Below are 16,104 nucleotides of genomic sequence, written 5' to 3'. Positions count from 1 at the left end.
TTCGGACTTTTTTTTTTTTTTTTTTTTTACTTTTGTTCAGGCATTACGTTCTTTTACGCCCCCAGTGTTAATACTGACAGCACCGTTCGTCCATTTTAAAGGGTTGCAGAGGCCACTCTCTCAAAACAAACCACAAAGTTTATTGTACCTATTTTGTATATGTGAGATGTTTAAATAAATTGTGAAAAGTTCTGAAAATAAAGCATGTCCAATGTTCCGAAACACATTATTCCATGTGTTAATTGCTTTAATGTTGAAAAAGATGTCTGACTAAATTGGACATTTTGGATGTCTGCCTGATTTCTAATTCTTAACATTGACAAGCAAATGATTTTAATGTGTTTATTTTCAAAACGTGAAATTGGTTTTCTATTTTATTCAAAAAGAATTGGGTGTTTGTCTTAGCAACCATTACTTTGAGTCTATTGCCATAAGGAGCTTATGTTTTCACATATGGCATGCTTTTTAGATGGCAAAATCTTTCTCACTTTTGAATCAAATAAAAAGGCAGTCACTGCAACTTGGCATGTTTGTATTTATAGAGAATCCAAACATGTAGATTTGTACATAGAAAAGATAGCATTGAATGCCACACCAAATAGCATTCCTGCCAATCCCTGACAGAACAGGTTTCTTTTAGATGTTCAGTCAAGGGTTATCCGCTCACAATCTTTTCATATAACATTTTTCCCTTTTTGTCTCCCTCTAAATATAGTTTTTGATCTGACAGAAAACAGAGAAAACAGGTTTTGTCTGTTCAATATCTTGATCAAATCTGTAGCTACTGTACAGTTTTTTGAAAGCACTAACTTTTGACCCAGAAATGAGCTCTGTGCCAGCCAATCCCAGACTTCACATTTAAAGAAAAGTGTTGTGTCCGAAATCGCTCCTTATACCCTTAGTACCCTCAATTGGAAGGGACAGCCATTTGTAGTGGCGTCCAAAAACATCGTGGACATTATCGAGTGACAGGAAGTGCGAAAGACTTGTCTCAAGTCTAACGCACACTAAATTCACATCATGTTATGCTGCTTTGGAGCAGTATTTGAGGCTAAGAGTAGCATCATTCATCATGTTCAGGAACTCACATGCTCAGATGACCAGGAAAACAGTCCATGCAACTATATTACATATAGGCCCAGTTTCACAGACAGGGCTTAGACTAAGCCAAAATTATGGCATATAAACGTGCCTTATAATATAAACAAACATTACTGATATGCATCTTGAGACAAAACAATAGCACTGACATATATTAAGATATGTGGTGGAAGTTGCTTTCTGTTAAAACATCTCAAACGTGCATTCTAGTCTGGGAATATCTTAAGCCTTGTCTGTGAAACTGGAGGATAGGGAGAATTCAGGTTGATTTGGGTCACTTTTTGGCATTACAATGACTGGGAAAAGGTGTAACAATCAACCTGAATTCACCATAACTTTTAAAGTAAAATGCAGTGTTGCATATTGTATTGGTGCATAGATGAGTATGTGTATTTTGTAAAACATTTACAACTGTTTTTATCATTCCTGTTACAGTACACAGGAACTACTGAAGACTTTTTTTTTTTTTAATTCTAAGTAAATAAAGCTCTGTAAAACATTTACTTGCATTTTTACACTATAGTACTATAAGAGTGTCCCATCGAGTAATCAAAAGTTCAACACTTGCGGTCTTCACACCCACTTGAATATTTGGAGCAAGCACAAGGAAATACGTCATGCATAAAAGAGGTCAAGTGCAAAGACCGCAAGTGTGCGACACGTCCTATGTATGAATACCCACATCTCGCCAGAAGATGGCCTCCACAACACTTCTGAGGCTCACTGGTTTTTCCCTATGGTTTTTCCAAGTGGTGCTCGCTGCAGAGCCAAATGATGTCCAGCGCCCACCCTAACATCGAGAGAGGGGGAGCTGGACATCAAGCTCCACCCATTGGCTCTGGGAGGTATGAGAGCAATTTTCCAATGGGCGAGGCTAAGAGTTGTACTGAATACAGCTAAAATCTGATTGGCTTCTTCAGTGCCTCTGTCCTGGATAATTATTGGTTTTGGTAACTGGGTGGGAGGATGAGCCACATAATTTATATAACTTAATTCATAATTCATGGAGGTTTTATATTGTTCTTGTCTTTAAGAAACTACGGTTCTAGCAGTTTTGGACTATTCAGTTTGAATGTTATTAAATAGTAATGGAATCATAACATAGAAGTGATCAGCTGGTTAGTATCATATATGAAAAAAATACAAAAACAATGCGAGTTAGAATGGCCGTTTTTTTTTTTTATATATAGTAGAGGGACAGGACATTGGTGAGCTATTAGGTCATCTTTGAATGTCTTTCCGACCATTTTATAATTGCCGATTGATTTCTCACACCCTTATAAACTATGTTGGCACTGTGCTTGTCTAACACAACACAATACTTCGTTCCAACCAGAACAACTCGATATGCAACATTACAAGCGAGCAAAAAAAAAAACACCCATCAATGTTCTTCGCCCTGCAGATGAGGAAAGAAGAGGGTGGTTCAACATTATTTGCAAAGCTGTTTGTCTTGAACAAACAATTTATATTGGATGTCAATCGCCTATTTCACGGTTCAGGACATAGGGGGAAAGGTTCAAAGACTAACTAGATTTGTTTTACTTCAGCTTAACAAGTGCAGCACGGCAGTTAAAAGTAATAAAGAAACTAAAGGAGTAGTTTGGGAAATCCAGAGATAGTCGGAAGGCGAAAGAAAGTAAGCAGAAGAAAGTAAAACCTGAGAGGTGGATATGAAAGTGCATGCAACTGAAGCATCGGACTCCAGTCAACCGTCTCTGCTCGCGACAGCAGAAACCGAGGCAGAGGCAGAGGCGCACGCGCCGCTCGGCTCTTCCTCCGTCAGCTTCGCTGCAGCTCGTCTGTCTGCCTGTTGTCATGGAGGAGCCAAGATGGCGGTCCTGGCCTATAGCCTAGGCAAACGGGAAATAAATCAGTATTTCAGCATAAAAAATGCTAAATTGCTGTCTATCGCCGCCGTCTTCTTTCTCACTGTGTTTCACTCGGCTTCACGACATTATGGAGGTACGTGTTTGTTTTACGGTTTGCTAGAAACAGCTGCGTGTTTGTGTTAGCGTCAATGCTAAAGCTGTCACTCAATGTTTTCAGTCAGCGTGTGCGCGTGTCTGTCACTGCTAGATAGCAGCTGCAGCTTTGCTCTTGCAAACTCCGTTAAATTGTGGTTGCTTTGTTAAATCGGGCGTCTATTGGGTGCACTTTTATTGCGAAGCACAACATTTCATCTGTCAAAGACTTTAGCTAATCAATACCAGAACTAACGTTACGATCGAATCAGTGCTATCGCCCAGCTGGCAATAGCGTCTGTCATTATAGTTACATTTCCAGTTAGACTTGATGTTTTGACGCATAGCGCCAAATATGCTAAATCTCAACTGCCTTTGTAGTATTCTGGGGGCATTATAGGCGTATCTAATGCCCCAAAATTGTAGTTAACTAGATTTTGAAATCCAGTCAAATGCTTGTAGTATCTCTATTCTCAAGTCTAACGTTACTTCAGGTACCTTCAGTAAAGCTTATAGGTGGAGGCACACAGTAATCCATGGTTGATCATTAATCTAGTACTGACATGTGTTGCCTTATATTAAAGCATAGTTATTGGTTTCATCTTAATATTTAGGCATGTTCAGTTGATAATATTGTGATCTCTCAGGATTGTGCAGTGCATATTTGTTTTAACATGCATGAAAGATCGTATCTCATAATCAGATGAGCTCATCTGAAAATGAGAATTTCTTCGTTGTTCAATCATTGTTTACACCATTTACGTACTTTATTTAAAATGAATTGAAATGCCAGTTAAATACAGGTTTACATCTGCAATAAAGGAATGAAAGAAACAAGTTTCCACAGTTGGTCTGGTTTGACCAGTTGTTCAAATTCTTTATTGCCTCAAGGTTTTTCATCAGCCCTAGGGGAATTTAAAAAAATAAAAATGTGATTTCTATCATAGAAGCTGAATGAAAGGCACGTGGAGAAATTAAACACTGAAAGTTAAAACACCTTACATTTTAAAATGTAATTTATTCCTGTGATGCAAAGCAGAATTCTGTCTTCAGTGTCAGATTATCCTTCAGAAATCTTTCTAATATGCATTTTTGCTGCTCAAGAAACATTTATTATTATCAATGTTGAAAACAGTTGTGCTGTTTTAATATTTTTGTAGAAACTGATACATTTTTTAGGATTCTTTGTTGAATAAAACGTTCAAAAGAAAAACATTTATTTGAAATATATAAAAAATATTTATAACTGTATAAAAGTATTTACTGTCACCTTTGATCAATTGAAGACGTTCTTGCTGAATAACAGAATTAATTTATGTCATGACAACTCTTAAAGGGGTGGTTGATTTTGATTTCACTTTTTTAACTTTAGTTAGTGTGTAATGTTGCTGTTTGAGCATAAACAACATCTGCAAAATTACAGTGCTCAAAGTTCAAAGCAAAGGGAGATATTTGCTTTTAAAGAAATGGCTTTTTAAGGACTACAACAAACGGCTGGTAGGGACTACACAACATTCCTACCGGGTTAGTGACATCACTAACCCTAAAATTTACATAATCCCTGCCCCCGGAACACGATTTATAGATTATCAAGACAGAATATGCTAATCAATAACTAGAAGATAACTACACATAAGCTACATAAATTCATCAACTAACCATTCAGAAATGTCCTGTTGTATTCTACATGTTTTCACTTCTTCTTGAATCTCTCCATCTTTTTCTGAGTCCGGTTTGAACATAAAAGGCTAAAAGTTTTTGAAATTTCCAGTGCATGTTGTGTGAGGTAAAAGGACCCAAGCTATTGAAGCTCCGCCCCCTGTGCCGGGAGCAGCAGCTCATTTGCATTTAAAGGAACAGGCATTATACCACCCCTTTAAGAGAGATTGGCATGGTAATGGATATGGCAATGTTAATGTAGCTATTTGGTCTTGGCAGAATAGATCTGCTATGCTGCTGCTGCTGTTGATATTGCTGCTGCTGCAGAGCTAGTAAAGAGACATCAGCTGCGCTATGAAGACAACAATGTGATCACTAACAAATATATTTAAGGACGTATCAGCCTGCGCCATTTAGAGTTTCATGACAGAACAGAAAAAAAGAAATAAAAGCTTACTGACCCTTTCCTAAATTTGGTTTATTCACTTTCAGGCAGTGACACGTGCGACTGGCTTTTATCCAGTGGACGTTTTTTAGGGGACAATGTATGGCAGCCCTACGGTTGCATGCTACACAAGTACAAAAGCACGTAAGTCATGTTGTCATTGTTAATGTACGTCAATGATGTATGTGGGGTAGAAATGTGGGCTGGAATTTACAGTCCTTTTTGTTGTCTTTCAGTGAAGCAAACTTTTGCCTCCGAGAGAAGAGAATAGCTTTTGTAGGTGACTCTAGAATACGTCAGCTCTTCTATTCTTTCATCAAAATGATGAACCCTGAGGTGAAAGAAGTTGGAAACAAGGTTTGTTGTTGCTATTCATTTCAGTTAGCCTTCTTTTGGTTAACTGGTATAATGTATTCCAAATCAGAGTGAAAATGTACTTCAAAGTGGTGTTTTGTTGGATGCCCCCCAAGCAATTGTAAGTTTAATACTTGGGCCAGTCAAAGGCTATATTTAAATTAAAAAGGAAAGGGTGTAATTGTTCCTGTTAACCACAACATTTCCTCTGGTATTTTAAAATGTGCCTCAGACAGAAGCAGTTGTTTATAGACATTAACCTGCATGCAATACTTTTTGTTTTTGTATAGAAGACTCTTTCTACTTTTGTAAGATATGATTAATTTATTCTAAGTGAAAGTCTATTACAAAGGGGTTGCTGATTAATCTCAACATGTCGGCCCAAACTCGATGTACGATAAAATACATTTTTTACGGCCACCGATGTGACTGGAGTCTTGATTTGACATGATCTAAAATCACCATGGAATCAAAATGAACAATTCTTATTTTTTTATGGAATGTTCCAGTGTTTATGAACGATTGATCTGTGCACATATTTTTTTCATTAAATTATTATGCCCAATAATCTTTATTAAAAAGAAATTGTATAAAAAATATAATTTGTAATTCTTTGTTAAAAAAAAAACAAACAAACAAAAAAAAATATATATATATATATATATATATATATAATTGTTTTTCAAAATTAACAAGTATAGTGCATTTTATAAAGATGTAATACATTTAATGCTAATCCTTTATTATTACAAATATACAGTAGATGCAATAACGATAATATATGTCATTATTATGAGTAAAAAAAATATTTTCCTGTTTCTATCAATTGTTTCCCCAGCATGAAAACATCCCCTTTGTAGATGGTGATTCCACTGTGGTAAGTATTTTTAATGAATTGTGTCTGGTGCAGCAGAAAGTTTTATTTTATTTGAGACTTGATCCATCAGAGTTATTGATTATTATATAACAACTCAAAATATGTTCCATATGTTCACCTTTTAGGACTTCCTGTGGTATGCAGAAGTTAATAATTCCTTGAAGGAGCAGTTAATGTTATGGACAGAGGTAAAGACGATTAACTTGTACTGGATACAAATTAGGCGGGTTATTAAATCACAGGCTTAAGAATCTTGTCTCATCTCTCGATAATTATAGGGATCTGCTTCCAAACCACATGTCATCATCATTGGTGCTGCTACGGTGAGTTCCTGTTTGCAGTCATGATGGCCTTCAGGCGCTATTGTTGAAAATCATTCTACTGACTGATATTTGTGGTTTTCAACAGTGGTCCATTAAGTTGCACAACGGCAAGAGTGAGGCACTCTTTCAGTACAAAGCAAACCTCTCAGCTATATCAGACACACTGGAAAAACTAGCCGAGCACAGTGAAGTCTATTGGGTTCTGCAAGGTGAGTATTGATATTCAGATGCACTGGAACCCTTCATGTTCCTGTCTTATGTTTACATTCTGCCTGTTTATTTAGATCCTGTTCATGAGGATGTGCTAAGTGACAGCCGAAAGATGATCACAAACGAGCAGATAAATCTGTACAACGAGGCGGCGGTTAGTACTCTAAATACCAACAAAAAGAAGGTCAAGTTCTTAGAGGCTTCTCGGCAAGCTGCTATGGAGACCATTTCCCAGTCGGTGGATGGCCTGCACCTTCCTGAGAGCACAAGAGATGTTGTAAGTCTACATTTGAGCTTTAGGGCATTTTCAGACCTGTAGACCTTTGCTTTGTTCCAAAACAGGGATTAAAATTCCTACATGTAACATTTGTAAATGCCTCAAAATTTGTTAGTCCCCCTGTAGTCAATAATTGTATCCTTTAAAACTCATCTTTGATCACCAAAATTACATATCTAAATGTTGTTTTTTTCCTGTGAAAAAAAATCTTCATGCCTTAAAATAGCTTGAATGTAACTCTACACCCTTGCTTCGTTTAGTATTCGCGGATACGTGAAAATAAATTCCACAAGCTCAACTTTACTGTAGTAAATGCTGCACAATGGCAAGTGGAAATACTGGTTAAATTCTGCCATATACTGTATGTTTGAACCAGAAACTGATTCGGAAGAAGAAGTGGAAAAGCAAATTATATAGGGTCGTCTACAAGGCGATGTATCAGAATGTTAATGCATTTTATTTAGCACTCTCTACAACGTCGGACACATAATGGCAATTGATATTATTAGTTTTTTGCTTGACAATTTTATCAAACGACTGCTAATAATAATGTGTTACTAATGTTAATATAACATATATATGTTGACATATAAACAACATTAAAAACCTGATTTTAAAAGCCACGTGTGAGTAAACTGTCCTCTCATTGGTCAGAGCACACCTGCATCTGGCTTTCTTTGTAGCTGTCGTTATATTACTTTATCATTTAGAGCATGAATCAAGACTTCGTCAGGACAACATTCTTACCTATTTCGAAGAAGAGCAGCATTTTTTAATCAAAAGGCGCACTTCTCTTTAGAGTTTAACTCACAATTCATTTTGAGAGGCATTAGCAGAACAACCATATTGCTTTTCACACAACGTACATAATTACTAATCATCATACATTGCGAAACAGCTTGGTTCATTGTTCTGTTGGGTTGGATTGCTTTCTCACCACAAGCGAACCAATCCATTGTTAATTTTTTTTTTAAACGGGCTGAGACCACCTTGTTCAGAGCAGGTGATCTCGGACCGTTTTTTTTTTTTTTTTTCCTAAGTGTGGATCCGAGCAAAATTACCATGTGTCAAAATGCCCTTGGTTTTGACAATTAGTAGTTCCATTTTATTCTTTTTAACAAATAGGACTTATTTACCCTCTTTTCAGGGTGCCATGGTTCTGATGAACGCCATGTGCAACAAGATCCTGAAGCCCATCGACGGCTCTTGCTGTCAGAGCACTCCTCCACTAAGCGTCCTTCAGAAGCTAGCTGCTGGTCTCTTCCTGGTGTCCATCATCTGCTTCCTCCTACTGGGCTATAGTAGACATCATAAGAGCAGGCCCATTCCTGATGTGGAGTGCGGAGAAGAGAAGAAACCCCCTGTTGTTCTGGGTCAATTCAACCCAAAGGGACCTTTACTGGCCATCTGCAAAATGAGCCTTATCATGGTGTACTTCTACATGTGTGACAGGGCAGATATCTTTATGAAGGAACAGAAATTCTACACACATTCTACCTTTTTCATCCCTCTTATCTACATCTTCGTTCTGGGCATCTTCTACAATGAGAACAGCAAAGAGGTAACACAGACTCTTGGGAAATTGTTCTTCTAGTCCAAAGGAGAATATCAATACTGATTCTCATACAATTAAAATGTTTCTTTCCAGACAAAACTCCTGAACAGAGAGCAAACAGATGAATGGAAGGGCTGGATGCAGCTGGTTATCCTAATTTATCACATTTCTGGAGCTAGTGCTGTACGTTTAAAAAAAAAAAATTTTTTAGTTTGGATTACTTTGCTTTAGTAGTGACTGCACTCTCAATCTCCTTTTTTTAATCTCTTTGCTTCCTCAGTTCATACCTGTGTACATGCATGTCCGTGTCTTGGTAGCTGCTTATCTCTTCCAAACAGGATATGGACACTTCTCATTCTTCTGGCTAAAGGGAGACTTTGGAATTTACAGAGTGTGTCAGGTAATTGTTGCCCGACTTTGCTGATCTTTTTTTCCTATATGCACCAGTGGCATGTGGTGGTCCTCTGTAAAAAAGACAATTTAAGGCCAAATGTAAACTGATTGATTTAGTCTGAAACCATTAGTTTGAGTGGTTTGAAATGGTTTTAGTTGAATAAAGAAATTAATACTTTTATTTCAGCAAGTAGACATTTAAATTGGTCAAAAGCACCTGTTTTAACTGTCTAAAATAACTGTTTTTAACATTTATAATTATAAAAAATGTTTTCTGAGCAGCAAATCATCATATCAGAATGATTTCTGAAGGATCATGTGACACTCTAGACTGGAGTAATGATGCTGAAAATTCAGCTTTGCATCATAAATTACATTTTAAAATATATAAAAATAGAAAACAATTATTTTAATTTATAATAATGATATTTTACTTTACTTTTGATCAAAGGCAGCCTTGGTGAGCATAAGAGACTTATTTCAAAAACATCAAAAAAATCTGACCAACCCCAATCTTTTGATAAGTAGGGTATATATTAACATACTATTCATTAAAGCTAGATTATAGTTTTGTTGACTTTCTGTTATTGTGCAATGTAGAAAAATGTTGTTTTAAAGTAGATGTGACCAAACTTATTAATCAGTGAACATGCTAATTAGAGGTCTGCACGGGCTTTAAACTGAAGCCCGAACCCGGCCCGTACCCACGATCATTTAACCCGACCCGACCCGACAATTACATTTACATGTTAAACCCGACCCAAACCCGAGGTCCATATATATATCTGAGAGAGAGAGCCTGTGTGTCTGTGGTCTGTGTAGCCTATGCACATTGCACATCTGCGCACGCATGTACTTTCTCTCTCTCGCGTGCAGGTCACCACAATACAGCAAGCAGGCAAAGCACACGGCACGCAAATTATATATAGCCTATTTAGTTTTTCTTAGTTACAAACCCGAACCCGAGGCTGTTCATTAAACATTAACCCGAACCCGACCCGAAACCCGCACATTTTTCGGGACCCGTCGGGCTCGGGTCGGGTAGCAGACCTCTAATGCTAATAGTAATGCATTATTGCACAGTATGATATCCAGTATGCACAGTATGATATCCAGTGATCTCTCTCTACTCATCGTGCCTAGAGCTAGACTTAATAAAACGAGGCAATCACACTTTTGCAATTTGCAGGTCCAGTCTACCTCTTCACATCAGATTAGCTCCCTTTATTTCTGCCTTCAAATCTGCTCTAAAGACATATTTATTCTCTTTGGCTTTCAATAATCCTTGATCATAGACTTGATTTATTGTTTTACTATTATTGTGTGTTCCTGTTTCTATTTCTTAGTTCTATTATTTTCTGTACAGCACTTTGGTCAGCCTTGGTTGTTTTTAAATGTGCTTTATATATAAAAATTTAATTGTAAAATTGTATTGATATAAATAATGAGTCCTTTCTTTTTGTCTTTTAGGTTCTCTTCAGGCTTAACTTTCTTGTGGTGGTGCTGTGTCTGGTTATGGACAGGCCTTATCAGTTCTATTACTTTGTGCCTCTCGTCACCTTTTGGTTTGCAGTTATTTACGCCACAATGGCATTGTGGCCTCAGATTCTTCAGAAGCAAGCCAATGGTAAGTCATACATAAGTCGTACACTCTAAACAAGCCTAACATCATTTTGATTTTATATATTAAGCCTTGAAATATTGTTTTCTCTTTTTTTTCCTCAATTACGTACAGGTAGTGCATTTTGGAATCTGGCAGTCTTGTTGAAAGTTCTGGGTTTGCTTCTTTTCATCTGCTTCTTTGCGTACTCACAGGTGAGTTTCTCTCTTACAGTAAGACTGTTCGACAGTATTGATATTCATTTTTGGTTACACTTTATTTCGATAGTCCACTTTAGACATTCTACCAACTATAAGTAACTTTGCATTTACATGTCAACCAACTTGCATTAGAGTATTAGTAGACTGTTTGGTTAGGGTTAGGAGAATAAGTTGACTTACATGCAAAAGTACTTCTGGTCAGTAGAATGTCTGTTGGGGAGCATCAAAATAAAGTGTTAGCAGATATCAAGCAGACAGTCTCTAATGACTGGTAGTTGACATATAGTTGCAAAGTTACTTATAGTTAGTAGAATGTCTAAAGTGGACCATCAAAATAAATGAGAGCATCTAAATCTTTTGCGTTTGTTGCAGGAACTCTTTGAGAGTGTTTTCTCTGTTTGGCCTGTTTCAAAGCTCTTTGAACTGCAAGGTAGCATCCATGAGTGGTGGTTCAGGTGGAAACTTGATCGATTTGTACGTAAAGTACTTTCATTTGAACAAATAAGACCTGTAAAACATTTCTCAAATTCACATCTTGAAGTAATGGATGTTTTCTGCTCTTTTGGATGCTAGGCTGTGATCAACGGGATGCTCTTTGCCTTCATATACCTGCTGCTTCAGAAATGTCAGCTGCTGTCTGAAAGCAAAGGAGAGCCTCTCTTCTCCAACAAGATTTCCAACTGTCTGCTCTTCATCTCTGTGGTTTCCTTTTTGGTAAGGCTTATTCTGTCTCTCTTCGAGACACTTAAATGGTAATCTGATTCCTTCACAATGGATTCTTTTGTTTACAGACATACTCCATTTGGGCCAGTGGGTGCAAAAACAAGTCTGAGTGTAATGAGATGCATCCATACATTTCTGTTGTCCAGGCAAGTACCCATCCCACTATGTGCTCTTTTATAATGTTGTTCTCGTACACAGCTTTAACCAACACTTGAAAAGAGAAGTAAACTGCTCTTCTCTGTTCGTGGCCACACTAACCTTTATCACACTTGATTCACACAGTCAGATGGCTTTTGTGGGAACAGAAAGAACATTTGCAACCTAAAATTATGAATCCATTTCAAAAGGCTTTTTGTTTCGTTGTGTTGTGCCTCTGAGGCTGCTGACTTTTTATCACTGCGCTTTTTCTGCCCACAGATTCTGGCTTTCATTTTGATCCGGAATATTCCTGGTTATGCTCGCTCTTTGTACAGCTCATTCTTTGCATGGTTTGGAAAGATCTCCCTAGAGGTGAGAATGCAAGCTTCGCTCCAAACAAACATTTAAAAGAATACTCTGGGTTATTGTCAACGTCATACTGATGATATTTTCGGCATGCCGTTGATTAGGGCGGACAATTCCAACTTGAGACTCTTTCAGTATAAAATGAACAGGGAATGCATTTACAGTAATATCTGATGGAAGTCCAGTAGGCCGGCAGGCACCAGTGTTGAATAAAATATGCTGGACATAAACTATTCTAACGTTTTGAATGTTTAGCCGTAATACGTAAGTATTAAGGTGCAGTCGCATTTACAGTTGTTTGGCGAAATTTCGGTGACGAAATCCAGTCAGAAGGAATCCACGCAATCCCTAACAGGTCAAAAGATTTCCCAACACAGATTTTTCATTGTGATCAAGTTGTTCGCTATGTTGACGAACGTAAAAAAGATGAACACAAATGTACCAGGGTTCGATGGAATCAAGCTGAGTGTGAAACCAGACCAACACTGGCGCCAGGAACAATCGTGCTCGGAATCGGACCTGTGAGAGCCAATCCACTTTGCATGCACTTTAGAAGGATGAGGACATGTGCTGGAATTGATACGGTAAAACTGACTGTATCGTTACTGTCTGTATCACTGGGAATCAAGTACTGAGGAAGCCTCTGGAGCTGAAATTCAGATATGGTTATGGGAGTTTTGCTTCCGAAACGCGCTGTAAATGCTAGACCATTTACGACAGGCCGGGCCGTCTGACCAATCAGAGCAGAGTATAGAGCTGGTAAGTCTCGCCCCTTCCGCTAACCCCACTGGACCTCTAGGTTGAAAAATTGTCAATGCAAGTGAATGGGAGAAAATAATTATTTTCTGGTCCCGTTTGAATTGTGCCATGAATGTGAACATATGTTGTCTGTGAATTTTTAATATAATTTTTCGTGTAAAGAATGCTACAATTTAGCGGGTAGAAGTTTGATACGGTTAGACTTTGTGTGAGAGCACTTTGTGGACTACAACTCTTTGCTGCTTTCGACGCGTTTGAAACGTCAACACCACTCGGACACGGACACTAGCTCACGGATCCCGCTAAACATGGCTGTGTCTTTGATGCACTTCACCGCCTTCTTTCAGGGAGAGGACAAAATCGTTGAGGTTTGTCGAAAACCACGGGTAAGTCAACTTTATGGGGTGACGTCACATAGGCGACATGTAGTCTTTCTCGTTATGTCTTTTCCACAACTGCTAGCCGAAGAATCATACAATATACTGTCAAACTCGTAACATGAAAAATTATATAAAAAATTCACAGACAACATATGTTCACATTCATGGCACAATTCAAACGGGACCAGAAAATAATTATTTTCTCCCATTCACTTGCATTGACGATTTTTCAACCTAGAGGTCCACTTGGGGTTTTACGGATGGGCGGGACTTACCAGCTCTATAGAAAGGAGGTGATGAAAGTCGACTGTTGTCGCCTCGCGTCGCCTGCGTCTGGGCAGAAAAGCTGCGCTTGAACACACTGAAAGGACTACAGCCGACTGTCAGCTAGCATGCGCGTTCTGCACCTGCGTGTAAAGGAGATATGTTTATTTCTGCAGATATATTTCTCTATATTCCTCATTCAAAAAGGGAAATCGACACTTCAGGCTGCAGATACATGAACCGTAAACAAAGCAGCTCTTGCTTACCGTTGTGAATATCAATCATGCTGATCACTTTCTTTATTCCACTTGGCTCATGTTATTATTAAAATAATATATATGTATGTGTGCAGATTGAATCATTGATTGAACAGTTTCAGACACGGTTAGAAAAGAGGTGATGTGCAATGTATATTATGAGAAAAATATTTTTATTTTTATTTTATTTTTTGTCCTTGGATGCATGTAAACCTGTTGTAGGAGACCTCCAAAACAACACCAGGAACCTTTAAAATGGCATAATAGGGTCACTTTAAGAAACTAGTTTATTGCAACCATTCTAACATGCTTCTTGTTTCCCCACCAGCTCTTCATATGCCAGTATCATATTTGGCTGGCAGCGGACACCAAGGGCATCCTGGTCCTCATTCCAGGAAACCCCAGCTTAAACATCATCGTCAGCACATTCATCTTTGTCTGTGTAGCTCACGAGATCTCCCAGATCACCAATGACTTGGCCCAGGTGGCCATTCCTAAAGAGAGTGGGACTCTACTGAAGAGACTGCTGGGGGCAGGAGTCTTTCTAGCGCTGGTACTGATACTGTCCCAAAAAGAGTGACACACCTCGTCCGGTGAGGATCCTACTAGATCTGTGTGTATAAAATAAACTCCACCAGCCAAGAAAGTTTTTTTCCTAGGAGTTGATCTAGGGAACTGGTCTGGTTCTTACGGCACTGATCTGTATACAAAACTCAAGCTGGAACAGAAGCCAAGGACTCTGGAGCAACAGTGATTCGGATGATTAAAGAAGGATTTTTTTGCAGTAGACAAATCACACAGACTGTGTGCAGACAAGTCAAGTACACCTGTGCTCCGTCCGCTCTTCTCTCATAGCTTTGAGGTGTGTTTTATGGGCAGCATTTAATAATTTATGTTCATATTTTATACTGGGGGTCTGTGTTTGTGTCTCTTCATTGTTTTCCCATTCTGTTTTGTACATGATGCCCATGATTGCAAAATGTGAAGGAGTAATACATTCCTGACAGCGCGCCATCGGCTCGTGCACCAAACGTTTCTTTACAAACAATTACTTCAATTCATATTTCACCAGCAGCTTTATCCTTCAGGTGAACAACCTCCAACCTTTGGATTATTGAAACATGAAAATCCATTTATTGCTGTTTTAAAATGAACTCAATGGCAGCGAATTTGTACCGCTTGCAACAATATGTATGCTAGATGTGGAAAATGGGGTGGTGCCACTACTAAGGGAATCCATAAGCACATTCTGCTTTAATTTCCTGGAGGAACAGCATTTGATGTGAAATGTAAACTTGAACTATTAAGACAAAATCACGTGCTTTGTTCAGACACATTCAGAAAACTACGCATTTGAGCCAGTTATTTGTTCGTTTTTTTACCACATGGGTTTATTCTGTTCATATGAATTCAGCTTAAAGAGAGAGTTCACCCAAAAAAAGTTGTCATTACTCACTCCCCCTAAAGTTGTTCCAAACCTTCATGAGTTTCTTTCTTCTGTTGAACACAAAATAATATATTTTGAAGAATGTTGGTCAATGGGGTCCATCAACTGTCTGGTTACCAACATTCTTTAAAATATCTTTTGTTTTCAAGAGAAGAAAGAAACTCATACAGGTTAGGAACAACTTACCCTCAAGTAAGGACAAAATGTATTTTTGGGTGAACTATCCCTTAAATGTTAGAGCCAGTTTTGTCTACGATCCGTGACCTCATTATTTATTGTTTAATGTGCGTCTTCATATCCTCTCCAACTGCTTGAATTGTGGAAACTGAAGCCTGATGTTCATGTGTAACTTTAGGTTTTTTTTTTGTTTTTTGTTTTAAATATATTACTTGTAAAAAAAGAGTAATTTAATTCTCAGTTTAATGATAATGCTGTAAATAGATCCTTCATTATGTGCCATTGAGACGAGGCATATTGTTTGAGGTTGCATTCAGCCTAACAATTTCCATAGTGGCACTTCCTTCTAGTCACAATTTAATATATGTGAATTTAAAAGCAGCTACAAGGTATATATATTTTTTTTTTTCATCAGTGAAAATGCATTTTTTCAAAGCAAAGCAAAATTTGTACAGCCTGCCATCAATTTGCACATTCAAGCAACTGACCGTAAATGTTTATTTGTCTTTTTCACCTTGTTCATAAAACAAATTATTTGTATAGTTTGCAATAAGTTTTATTTAAAGAAACCTCAAAGGAAATGGTTTTGTGTGTGTACAATACATTTTGTCCAA

General features: G+C 37.9%; 1 protein-coding gene across 1 annotated transcript; it reads left to right on the top strand.

Moving 5' to 3' along the window:
- Positions 1-43: 43 nt before the first annotated feature.
- Positions 44-14,481, top strand: casd1 (CAS1 domain containing 1). Its single transcript, XM_079878227.1, has 18 exons — positions 44-3,066; positions 5,217-5,313; positions 5,406-5,526; positions 6,362-6,400; positions 6,526-6,588; positions 6,679-6,723; positions 6,809-6,932; positions 7,008-7,210; positions 8,358-8,771; positions 8,859-8,948; positions 9,046-9,165; positions 10,629-10,785; positions 10,894-10,973; positions 11,352-11,453; positions 11,553-11,693; positions 11,771-11,848; positions 12,120-12,212; positions 14,195-14,481. Exons 1-18 carry the CDS (start codon positions 2,775-2,777, stop codon positions 14,444-14,446), a joined length of 2,511 nt encoding a protein of 836 aa, XP_079734353.1. The 5' UTR covers positions 44-2,774; the 3' UTR covers positions 14,447-14,481.
- Positions 14,482-16,104: the final 1,623 nt, after the last annotated feature.

Source organism: Squalius cephalus (genome assembly GCF_949319135.1).
Source record: "Squalius cephalus genome assembly, chromosome: 8".
Taxonomy (NCBI): domain Eukaryota; kingdom Metazoa; phylum Chordata; class Actinopteri; order Cypriniformes; family Leuciscidae; genus Squalius; species Squalius cephalus.
Note: the sequence above shows the minus strand (reverse complement) of the source record. Positions and strands in the feature narration are given on the sequence as shown.

Bases quoted from the DNA above. Each gene is read 5' to 3' on its own strand.
- casd1 (XM_079878227.1), top strand. From the start codon at position 2,775: ATGAAAGTGCATGCAACTGAAGCATCGGACTCCAGTCAACCGTCTCTG. The intron at 5,527-6,361 runs GTTTGTTGTTGC...TTGTTTCCCCAG, and splicing joins TGAAAGAAGTTGGAAACAAG to CATGAAAACATCCCCTTTGT. The intron at 6,933-7,007 runs GTGAGTATTGAT...CTGTTTATTTAG, and splicing joins AGTCTATTGGGTTCTGCAAG to ATCCTGTTCATGAGGATGTG.